The following is a 12417-nucleotide window of genomic DNA, read 5'->3' as shown; positions in this document are numbered from 1 at the left end:
CTAATTTAGTATGTGTCAGGAGTCATTCTACTTTCTGTGTTTCTGAAGAAAGTCAATTTAGTACAAATTGGGACCTATTTACTCTCCTCTATCTAACACATACTGTTAGTCAGCAGGGCTTCTGAGGACAGCAATTGCTATTTGAGGCAAACAAAACTATTTTAGACCTTTCTGAATATGTTTTAAACATGACCCAGTGCATTTCAGTATTGAGTAAAGATTATTTAGCGATTCTGTGACTGCTTTGTCGTCTGTTTCCTGTGTATCCTGTTACATTTCTTAAAACTTTGGTTTTTGTTTTAATGCTTATTTGATTGCTTAATTAAACTTCACTGTTTCATTAAAGCTTTCTTTTCATTGCACATCTGAATTTTTAATTTTGTTTTTGAAGGATGGCTGGATTCCTTACAGAAACAAGCAGAGCTCCTCTCTTCCTGCCATCAGTTTCAGGGGACATATTGCTTCTTCCGTACTGTCATACCAATAAATCATCCCAGATTACTTGCCGAGGTACAGTGCTGAAGTATACCATGCATTTTAAAGGAAATCTGCTATTTTCTTTTCAATCAGATGAGCAATGTGAAGAGACTCCGGCCACGGCTCAGTGCTATTCTCTTTAAGCTTCAATTTGAAGAGCAGGTGAACAACATCAAACCTGACATCATGGCTGTCAGTACTGCCTGCGAGGAGATCAAGAAGAGCAAAAGCTTTAGCAAGTTGCTGGAACTTGTGTTGCTAATGGGAAACTACATGAATGCTGGCTCCCGGAATGCTCAAACCTTCGGATTTGACCTTAGCTCTCTCTGTAAAGTGAGTTTGTTTTTTTAACACACATATTTGCCTGAACACTTACTTTTAAATGTCAGCCCTGATTACATTATTTAAATATTTTTATTTTGATGGGCTCATTATCAAGAACTTGAAATGAACCATGAACTCAAACCTAGAGCGAACTGAGCTAATTTACTCAACCTCTGAACTAAATCCAAATATTAATTTTCTCTGATCTGCAAATCCAACTGAAGGATTTTGTTTAATAACTAAATTATATCCTAAACCTATGCTTTCTCAAACCAATGAAATAGAACATCAAAATATTACTTAAGCTTTATATTTATTTAGTTCAGGTACCATCATCTAGTTTATTGCCTAGGAGTGTTGAAATTTTTGCCTTTAACTATTTAAAGATTTCTCTATGTTGTTTTGCATATGCAGGCTAAAAGATAAATAAGATTTTTTTCTATGAAAAGTATTAGGAACATACATATTTCAGACCTCATTGATGAGTTGAAACTATTATGAAAACTGAGTGAATTTAAATAATTCTTTATTGTTTTCTTCTAGTTTCTTTCAGCTTGAATTTCTTTGTAGCAAATGCATTCAGTGTTTTGTATAGCAGACCACTTTTATGGGGTGTGTGCCACTGTAATAATGCTTTAGTGATCTGCTTGCCATATGTTATTCTCAGTTACACATTGCAAGAAACCCTGTAGGGTCCACACTCTGGTTAAGGGATTTAATTTTTACTATTTCTAGCTTGGTAGAGAATTTGAGAATCCATTTCAGCTTTCAGTGTTGGTCAGTGGCATCCACAGGTTTTGGTGACTGTGAGAGTCTAAAGGAGAAGTTGCAAGCTAGACAACCAAATGAAGGAAGCCAAAGAAGATGAGGGCGGGAGGACGCTGGGGCATACTGTGCTATACCTAGAGAACTATTATGGTTTGTTCATTAGCACAAAAAGTCACTTCTACTTTGGGTTTCCCACCTTCGCAGTATAGTTTCATCGCAGTATAGTTTCATGTACCAAATGAGGGCTACCTATTCTCTCTCTTCCTTCTTTCTCAAAGAGGTGTAGGCGGGAGACTCTCTGATTCATGGTGTACAAGAGGTTAATGCTGGTAAATAGCTAAAGAATCAAGCAGGTTGTTGCATTACAACGGTGTAGTGTATCTTACTTATTTTATAATGGAAAACAGACATTGTCTCCTTGAGATACAGTCATGAATGCATACTAGTTTTTAAATCTTACACAAAAACAATGCATGCTATTATTGTTTTACTGCAGTTACTCTCAATACAGTTGATCTGTCTTTGGATGAAAAGTTGTCTGTGTTCATGCATTGGTACTGGGCATTTTTGATCATCAGTCTTTAGAGATTTCTGTTGTACAAGAAACAAAATAAATACTACACCTTCATTTTTATTATACTGCATGTCAAGTTGAAAGCATATATTGAATAAGATGCTATCTCTGCATGTTTGTTATCAGAAGTAGCAGCTTGATCTTTGACAGTTGTGATTAAATTTTCACTCCGAGTATAAAGCATTTGGTTTCTTGATAAGCCCCTGCATATGGGAAGCTCTTTATTTATTTGACAGACTAAAGCCAAGAAATATTTTAATCTGTTCAAACATGCTGAGTAATTATATGAAATTTAATGTTTTATATCTGAAATTCTCTTTTTTTATATTATATTTATATGGAAAAATAAAATTATATAATTCTAGGCCTAGTAAATTAGTAGGACACTCTATAAGAAACCTTTTCAAATGTATTTTTCAGTGACCATGCTGTTCCTGGCTTAGGTAGAGTGTTATGAGTACCTTGCCTTGCCTTTTCGAAAGGTTGAGATGTAGAATGTAAAGGAAGGACTCTTTGTTGCTCAGGAAATTGTCTGAAAATAGTAATGCTTTGCACTTCAACTAAAACTTAGTAGTAGGCATTTTCTGTACTCATACATGTTACACACACACGCACACACACACACACACACACACACACACACCATCTGTCTTGCTAATGATAAAAATATGAATCCATTTCCTTAGAAAACCATCATATAGATGGTAGATGCTTGGGTGACCAAAATAATGCTTACCTGTAGAATTTCTATCCCCTTAGTGATAAGAATGTTTCCCTAAGAGAACTCACCAGCCTGGACAAAATGTTTTATTTCCAATTAAATTAGCATTCTAATTAGTGAATGAATTGACCTGATTATCAAAGTTCAGCACTGCATTATATAGTATATGAGATAATTTTGACTTGTAAATTTAAGGAGCAGATGGTTCAAGTCTGTACACAGTGGTGCTGACATGTGTTTAATAATGTTTACCAATATCTGATGAGACGTGTGGTTTCTGAATAACAAATCCTAATCAATATTATAGAGTGCTGTAGATGTTTGTTCTAGATTATTGAACTATGGGACTTCCTACATTGAAGTAACAGGTTTGGTTTTGTTTCGTTTCTTGGAAAAATACACTTTTGACTCCACTTTCTCCCCTTGATCTCTTGTAGGAAATTTTCGGTTGTCTGTGTCTAATGTTCACTGCCGTGTTAAAATTACCAAAATGTGCATAATAATGTCCTGTAGGCCTGGGCATGAGAAGGAAAGTGACTGAAGGTCAGGCAAACAGACTTAAGTTTGAGTTTCTTTTTCTAGGGCAGAATCTTCTACGTGCCCTTCTGGATACTTCTTTTCTTAGTGTAAGCTTTCCTAAAGTAAAAGAACTTCACTGAATCTGTGATGGGGATGATTTAAAATGGAAGCATCCAATTTCCATTTTCTTGAATGTCTGTATTGACTGTAGTGAGCAGCCTTTTGAAATTGTGAACCTCTCCTACTTAAGTCATATTTATTGATTTACAGCAAAGAGTACCCTTTAGATATCACTAATGCCTTAAATACGTCAGCAGCTCCCTGAATTCAGAATGCTTTGTGTGGCACTTTACAAGGGGCTCCACAGGTCTTCTTCACTGGTGCTGCTCAGCCCACACTGGGACTCATTCTGTCTCTCTGCAATGCTTACATATTTCAACGTGGGAAATCCCTGACTGATGGTCTGGACATAAATAACCAACAAACAAACAGCAGGAAAGGCAAACAAACCAACAGCAAAACAAAAACAAAAGGAAACAACTTAAGGCAGGATGGCAAAAATAATCCCAAATCTGCTGCTCTTTGCTGCCAATCCAAGCCACTGCTGAACAGGAAGAGTTTCGAAGAGAATGTGAATTCCAGACAGTGCAGGAAGTGCAAGGCCAGTGTCTGAGTCATTGTGCCAAGCCTGGCCTCCCACAGGTAGCATCTCAGTCTCCATGTGCATTTAGAGCCCTGCAGCCTGTCCCAGGCAGGTTGTGGTTTGCATATCTGTCCTAGTTACACTGGTTAGGTTCTGTGTGTGAAATTGTGACTTCCATGTGTCACTTTTTCATGTCCTGAAGCTATTTTTAAGAAAGATCTTTGCCAAACAAACCCATTGTTCCATCTGCATTCAGGGTTTTAGAAGGATTTTTAGTTTTCATCAAATTGGCAGAATCGTACCAGTACATTCTGGCACCCTTTGAAAGTAAAGCAGTTATGGGCCAAAGAGTTGCAAAGAACAAATGCCATTCTTGTTTTACATAGAGCCAATTAAATCACAGGAGTACTGACTTAGAAGGCAGTGGAAAAGTTTAGAGTGCTAAACCCCTTTGACTTGATTAATGCCTTAGTCCGTACCATTTCACCAAAAAATATTTAATTGGACTTACTAAGTATCCCTCCTTATACCTTTCCTTTATTTCATTGATACAATGCCTTGCAAATTAGGAACATGCTTCTAAAAAAATTTAAGAGTATTTCTTTGCTTGCGCACAGCCTGTGTACTGACATCTCTGCCTTCAGACCAAGCTTTCCTGCTTCCCCAAAGGTGACTTTCCCTCAGATAAGTTCTGCTAGCATTATCCTCAAAACCATTCCTATAGACAGACAGACAGACAGACACCAGAGCTAGCAAGCAAGATTAATTCTACCTGTGATTTCTGATTCAATCCAGTTTCACACTTACATTTTCTAAATGAAAACTCAAAAGTTACCCCATTGCTAATAACTCTAAGAAGCTTTTCGCTAACCTTTTTTTATATACCAAGAATTTTTTATTGTTTGAGTATTTGAGGGTGGGTGTGTCAGGCAAAACATACAATATTATTACCCATTTGGTAATAGGTTATCAATTTTGTTCTTAAAGTGCCTTTAGAATATGATGATGAAATGTATTCTTAGGTAGAACTCATATATAAGCATTGGGAGGTTATTTTGGAATTGACCTTTCTTAAAGGAAATTAAATTTATTAAAAGTTTTTTGAGCACATTGAAAATAGCACTTAATGGATATTTTTAGCCTTGCATGTGTGTATCAGTTGGTTTATTGTCTTACACTCTAAGAATCTACAAGAAACTGCATGATATATGAAGTCAACAGAAAATAAATACAGAAAATCAACATAACCAAAGTTCTTATACTTATATCTTAAAAAGAATGCGATGTTAATAAAACTTTAGCTAACTTATACAAGACAAAGTAAAAAAAAGAAAGTAACTACAGTATATCCGTGTCAGCATAAAATGAATTAGCATTATTCATCTCATGGACATTGAAAGGATAACAAAGGAATACTATGGATATAATTTGTACCTTTGATGAAATGGACCCATTCTGTAATTGCAATATAAATGTGCCACAATATAAAAGACAAAAATAACCCTCAAAGCCTTTAGCAAAGAAATTTAGTCAATAATTATTAACCATCTAAAGGGTGAAGAATATGGGCCAGAAAGTTTCAGTAGTTTAATTGTAACAAATATTTAAATTCAACTAAATTCAAACTAAGGTCAGTTGTTTCTACTATCTCTCATCTAGTGGAAGCACGGAGAATACTGGCTAGTTCTGTGAGGCTATGCTGGCTCAACATTGAAAATCAGTGCAACTCATTTTATCAAAAGGCTCAACAACAAAGTAACCATGATATTATACCAAAGGTAATTGGCAAAATCCACTCAAAGGAAAACGTTCTAAGCAACCTTAAAAGGGAACTATTCCAAGATGATAACAAATACCCCCATAAGCCCCATGTTATCACCATATGTAATAGAACCTGGGTGCTTGTGAACAAGCATAAAGTGCTCTGTATTCACAGACAGGAAGTCTTTGCACGTTCTTAAGTTGCCATCCTTTTCTAGCTTGACCTGTAGGTTCAAAATAGTGGTCCAGTCAAAGTGTTAACAGGGTACATAATGCATACTGAGAAAGTGATTCTATATTTTATATGGTGAAGCCGAAGATCTTGATTAACTGAAAAACAGTTGGAGAAGAGCAGCATACTGAAGTCTGATACTACCTGACTTCAAGTCTCAGTATAGTGCTAATGTAATCAATATATTGTGATTAGCAATAAAATAAGTTAAAGTAAAATAAAATAGACAAAATTGTCCAGAAACACACAAAAATAACAACCAACTGGTCTAGGACAAAGGAGGAGCCCTTGTTAAGAGCTATTGTGTAGAACCTCCTTTCATCATTGGCCTCTTCTTTGCAAGTCACTGCTCTAATACATCTGTTGCCTGCCATTTCCTATGCAGATGTAAGTAAGTCTTTGCACTTGGAATAGGGTACCAAGAACACACCAGAAAACTACCAAGTTCTGTACCCAAGTCTAGTCTCCATACATATATGAAGGGGAGGAGTGATTGTTAGCACCAGGATACTCCGAGCCCCAGCCTAACCCTGTGACCCTTGACAGTGACCCTCAATCCCACAACCCACTTGGCTCAGTTCCCACCCTCACTGGTGTGACATCATTTTCCATATAAATTAGGGAATCACCCCCTCCTCGCTCTCTTCTCTTTCCCCCTTCTCATCTCTTCCTCTTCTTCTCTTCCTCTTCTCTTTCTTCTCTCCCTGTCTCTCTCCTTCTCTGCCCTTCTACCCCCCTTTGCCACCCTCCCCATTCCTGCATAATAAATCTCTCCCAAGTGGAACACCTTGGCCTGGTCTGCTGTGTGGTTTATCCTCCCCAAATATAAAATTGGTACCGAAACCTGGGATTGGATTAAGCAGAAAAGCCAACAGCCACCAGCGCCTTGTGTTGCCCGAGGGGTACCCCAGCAGATGCAAAGGTGGCACAGAACAGGACATCCACTACCTTTCAGCCGTGCATGCCAACTCTTCGCACAATGGCTTGCAACTTTCCCATCCCCTCTCTGAGCCAGAACTCTTGGGAACCCCACTTCCTGCTGGGTTTTTAAATCCCAGTCAAAAGGAATCAACCATTTTTAAGCCTTTGGTCCCATTCCCTGCAGGAAGCAGTTGCAAACAACCTTGGGCCTCACACAAAGGGCTAAGGGGAGGAATGCAACTTCCCACCATTTCCACCACGCTGTCCCAGGCACAGAAACTTTAAACTAAGTGAGCTGCGCCATTTCCACAGCTCCTTATAGGCTGGGCTTCCACGTTCCCATTTTACCGGTTCACAAAAAACCTCTGGCACAGACACCAGCATACTATTGGCAGGGCCTGTCAGCGGGGCGGGGCCTCCAGTTCAGGGAACAGAGCCTGGCCAGTTCTGCCCCAGCAGACATAGGAGAGACACTGCCCATCTGCATCTTGCTCTTTCAGAAGCTGCTCTTTCTGTATGGCCGCCTGAACTCCCTGACCAGGGTAGAGCACTTGCCACAGTTAAGTCCGGGACTTACTGGGTAGCCACTAGAGGTCCTTGTGATGACTTGGGCACTCTAGCCTGGCTGATTTTCTTTTTGGTTTCTGAGTTGTTCTCAGGACAACGGTAGAACATACCAGAAACTTCCAGAGCATGGGCAACCATGTGTCCTCAGACGTACCCCCAGATACACCTCTGGGATGTCTCCTAAAAAACCTTGAGTCCTTAAAGTTCACGCCTCCTTTGAAGGCATCAAAATTGATATTCCTTTGCAGTAAGGTCTGGATCCAGTTGTTTTAAGGATCCTCATACATACTGTCAGCAAACCAGTAAATGGGAAGAGGTTGCCTATGCAAAATCTTTCATTCATCTCCGTTCCAATCCTGCTATATGTTCTTCCTGCTCTCCAACTCAACTCCCGTTAGACATGGACCCTGCACAACTCCCACTGGACATACTACGATAGTTGACCCAGCATACGAATTACCTCTTTTCTGCCATAGGCCTACTTCTGCGCCATTTAGAACCCAAACTGCTATCTTGGCTTTACCCCACTGAGACTCCCCAGGGCCTGTCACTCCCAGCTCTCTTCCTTCTGCACCAACTGCAGGTTCCTCCAAACGTTCTACCTTGGCACCTACTCTCACACCACCTATCACTCGCTCTAAGGCCACGACCAAAACCCCAAGCTCTCCACCTCTAGAGGAATCTGACCCAATGACTGTCCTTCCCTTAAGGGAGGTTGCAGGGGTACATGGTCTGGTCAGAGTGCATGTCCCCTTCTCACTGAGTGAACTCTCTCAGACAGAGAAGAGATTGGGCTCCTATACTTCTAATCTCTCTGCCTTTATCAAAGAATTTCAGTAAATCACTCAGCCGTACAGCCTGACTTTTCAGGATATACACATGATACTTACTAACAATTTGCTTCTCAAGGAACACAAGTGAGTTTTGGAACAAGTGAGAGCGCATGCAGACGAGATTCACCAAACAAATAGAACACACCCAATTAGAGCAGAGACAGTGCTTGGCCTGGATCCTCAATGGAATCATAATTCCGCAGGTGGTATTCTAGCCAGGGACAGGTTTGTTACATGTCTTTTGGTGTGTCTGAGAAAAGCAACTTTAAAGCCAGTAAATTTTGAAAAACTTCAAGAGGTTATCCAAGATAAACAGGAAAATCCATCTCAGTCTTTAGAACACCTTAAAGGTGCTTTATTGCAGTATACCATTCTGGACCTTGAGAACCCAGAGGGTAAACTTTTCCCAGAGCTACCCCGACATAAAGGCTAAACTTAAAAAATTGGAGAAGGGACCCCTGACTCCANAGGCAGAAGTCCTGGCACTGGCCTTCAAAGTGTACCATGGGAGAGATGAAAGGGTCCGCAAGCATAAGTACAATATGCTGGCAAACGCTGTCTGACCAGTCCCAGCTGCCACCCCGAGCTCATTGTCCTCTACCCAGAGACCACCAGGCACCTATTACAGGTGTGGTCAAGAAGGTTATTGGGCCAAAGCCTGCCCTAATCCTCGCAAGCTGAGGGGGCCATGCTCTAGGTGCCATCAAGAGGGACATTGGGCTGTTGATTGCTCCCATGTTACACAAAACAGGGGGGCATCACTCCCACATAACCCTCCAACCAATCTCCTAGGCTTGGCTATGGCCGACTGACAAGGCCCAGGCTCCTCTGACCCGACCACTGCCATCACGAACAGAGAGCTTAGGGTAGANATCGTGGTCTGTGGGCGGCCCATCTCTTTCCTCTTGGACACTGGAGCCACTTACTCAGTCCTAATGGAGTTTTGGGGACCCACATCTCCCTCTCGTTTTCCTATTGTCAGGGTAGGAGGACAACCTTATTTCCCATATCAGACCCCACCACTTAAGACCCTCAATCCCACAACCCACTTGGCTCAGTTCCCACCCTCACTGGTGTGACGTCATTTTCTGTATAAATTAGGGGATCACCCCCTCCTTGCTCTCTTCTCTTCCCCCTTCTCCTCTCTTCTCTCTTCTCTTCTTTTTCTCCACTTATGCTCTTCTACTTGCTTTGCTGCTCCCCCCATTCCCGCATAATAAATCTTTCTCATGGAACACCTTGGCCTGGTCTGCAGTGTGGTTTATCTGCCCAAAATATAAAAGTGATGACCCACCTAAAATCCTTGAACAAAATTGCCAGCAGGTTTTGTGTGTGTGTGTGTGTGTGTGTGTGTGTGTGTGATGTATATTCCTTTTTTTTCCTGAGACAACAGTTGCTATGTAGCCCTGCCTGTACTGGGACCCCATCTGTAGACCAGGTTGGCCTTGAACTCAGAAATCACTCTGCCTTTCATAGTTCTTGTATTAAAGGTGTGCCCTACCACTGCACAACTCTGTATAATACAATATATTTTACAAATTAGTCAGTAAAAACAGTCATAAATATTTACCCAGAGAATCTGAAAACACGTCCACACCAAAGCCTACACACAAAAGAGTCTTGTTTGTAATTCCCAAACAAGGCAAGAAACAAGATGCCCTTGAGTAGCTGAATGGCCTGACTTAACAGGAATAGTTGCACTGCAGAATGTTGTGCAGCATAATACATATATTCATGCATGCATCCACCCTTCCTTCCTTCCTTCCTTCCTTCCTTCCTTCCTTCCTTCCTTCCTTCCTTCCTTCCTTCCTTCCTTCCTTCCTTCCTTCCAGTCATAGTAAGCATTAAATGAAGGAAACCATTCTTAGAAGTCCTTGTACTGTATGTTCCTGAGTGTAGCATTCTATAAAAATATAATTACAGGAACAGTAGAAAGGAATGGTTACATTGTTTCTAAGGACAGGGAAGGAGGACTGGATAAACAGGAAATCATATTTTTAAGTTTAAAAAAACTATTACTTTTTAGAAAGATTGTATTAATAGTTATAAAATACTGTATTTATGCAAATGCAGTTACAGAACTAACTAGGCATGCTTAGAGTTAGTATTTTCATAGTTAGCAAGAGGTGTAAATGTTGGCACATCATTTATAATAGGGTGCCATATTTATGGAAAGTGCTGATGGAGTCCATGTGGCAAGGGTGTGTGGATTTCATTACTTAAATTGAAAACTTATCCATTAACGTTAACCTTAAAACTGACTTTAATTTACATATAACTTGTTTATTCCATTTATATTGATTTTGATTATTCTGTCAGCATGTAATTTAATACAGTTAGTTTAAAAGATTGAACAGTTTTAAGAAGTAACTTTGTTTAGACAATATTAGACTCCAGTAAAATTTAAAATTTTTTTTAAACTACCCATAAGAATTCTTTTACAATTCATATCGGACAATTCATATTTAACATGAAAAGTATATCAACACAGTAAATCATATATTGATCTAGTATAACATTATATCAGAAAATAGTAACTATTATAATACTTTAGTTCACCACAGAACTTGTTCCAGTGTTTGAGGTTTTAAAGTTCTAGAGGAATGTGGTGCTGTCTTTCCTCAGTTTTCTTCACATGAAATTTATTTTTCATGACACTTTTTCATCCATCCCCAACAAACTTTATTTTACAAAGAACAAGAGATGAAATATGAAGTTATAACAAGGTCTTCTATGTCTGCTTAAAATTTACAGATATCTTTCCCTCCTATGTATTGATTGAATTGCATTAGCAAATTGTCTGTTAGAAGTCCATAGCACTAGTTTTATTTAATGATATGTGAGGTGACAGGTTTTGTTGTTTGTTGTTGTTGCTTTTTTGTTTTCATTTGTAAATAAAGCAGCTGAAATAAGAGCATCCTCATGCACATACAAATGACCTAGGGAAGGATGTCTGCTTCTAGAGGTCTGGGGGCTAGAGATAGAGGAGAACTGACATGGAATCTTTCTGTTGTTTTTGGTGCTCTTTTGTTTTTTTGCTGTTGTTTCCATCCACTGTGTTTTAAAGCATGTTGTTAGAACCATCATATTATACAGTGGCTGAGACTCACACATGCATGCACTCCAGTCATGCTCTCTAGGTGGAAGGAATGATTTGCATAAGGCACTTTGTCTCTCCTAATTCATTTTGTCCCATAAATAATGGCCATAACATTGACTCCTCCCACGTATGCTGGCAGATGCTTGCTACACAGGACTGATGTGTGGTGTATGATTTGACTGGTCCATGCTTCAGAGTAATTGACAAATACTATTTATTCTTCTAGGTTGTCCATTGTATCTTTCCAAGGTTAAGACTTAGGTTGTTTTTTAAGCATTCACCAAGGTCTATGAACTCTACAGAGACACTGCAGTCTTGATGTACACTTAAATATTAGCAGCATTATGACCAGTGGAGTTTTTGGTGGCACATTATTAAGATAATAATTTTTCTTCAGTGAGTAAGTGGCTATAGGTTTTTTTTTTCTTGAGATCTATAAGAAAATATGTGCTTTGATCTTACAGTTTTTTCCCCTTGTCACTAAAACAATAGAATATTCTTTAAATGTCATCCAAATTTGTGTTGAGTACCTTTAAAATGTTCCAAAACCTTGCATTGTCTCTAAAAGGGAGTTCTACTGCAGATTGACAAGCAGTTTATGATTTATTATGGGGCCTGTTTTTAACATTATTTTGTTTGGAATGAACAGAGTGGTTAGAGAAACTCCATCCATCTTTTTGTTTATTTGACATTTATGCCACATTTAATATATGTTAAAGAAACAATCCATGAATAAGGAATTCTGTTTAACAGTGATGATTATTATCTGTCAGATAAGTCTCTTGACAATCATACAGAAGGAAATCTTGTCAAGAAATGTCTGTTTAAAATTTAAATAAGCTATTTTAATATGAACAAGATTCTGAATGAAATTTCATTTTCTTTCCAAGAACTAGCATTACAGAGTGTGCTTAAGTTATTTTTCATTTCAACAAAATTAGCACTGTCTCTCGATTTTACTTGTAACTCAGTCACTG

General features: G+C 39.0%; 1 protein-coding gene across 1 annotated transcript in view; it reads left to right on the top strand.

Annotated features, from left to right (window-relative positions):
• The window catches only part of Diaph3 (diaphanous related formin 3), a 454769-nt gene that overhangs the window by 244003 nt on the left and 198349 nt on the right, over positions 1–12417 (top strand). Inside the window, exon 21 of the mRNA XM_021202828.2 lies at positions 571–810. Within this exon, the coding sequence (XP_021058487.1) occupies positions 571–810 (240 nt within the window). The remainder of the gene's footprint in view (positions 1–570; positions 811–12417) is intronic.

This window comes from Mus pahari, chromosome 8, assembly GCF_900095145.1.
Source record: "Mus pahari chromosome 8, PAHARI_EIJ_v1.1, whole genome shotgun sequence".
In the NCBI taxonomy this organism is placed as follows: domain Eukaryota; kingdom Metazoa; phylum Chordata; class Mammalia; order Rodentia; family Muridae; genus Mus; species Mus pahari.
Note: the sequence above shows the minus strand (reverse complement) of the source record. Positions and strands in the feature narration are given on the sequence as shown.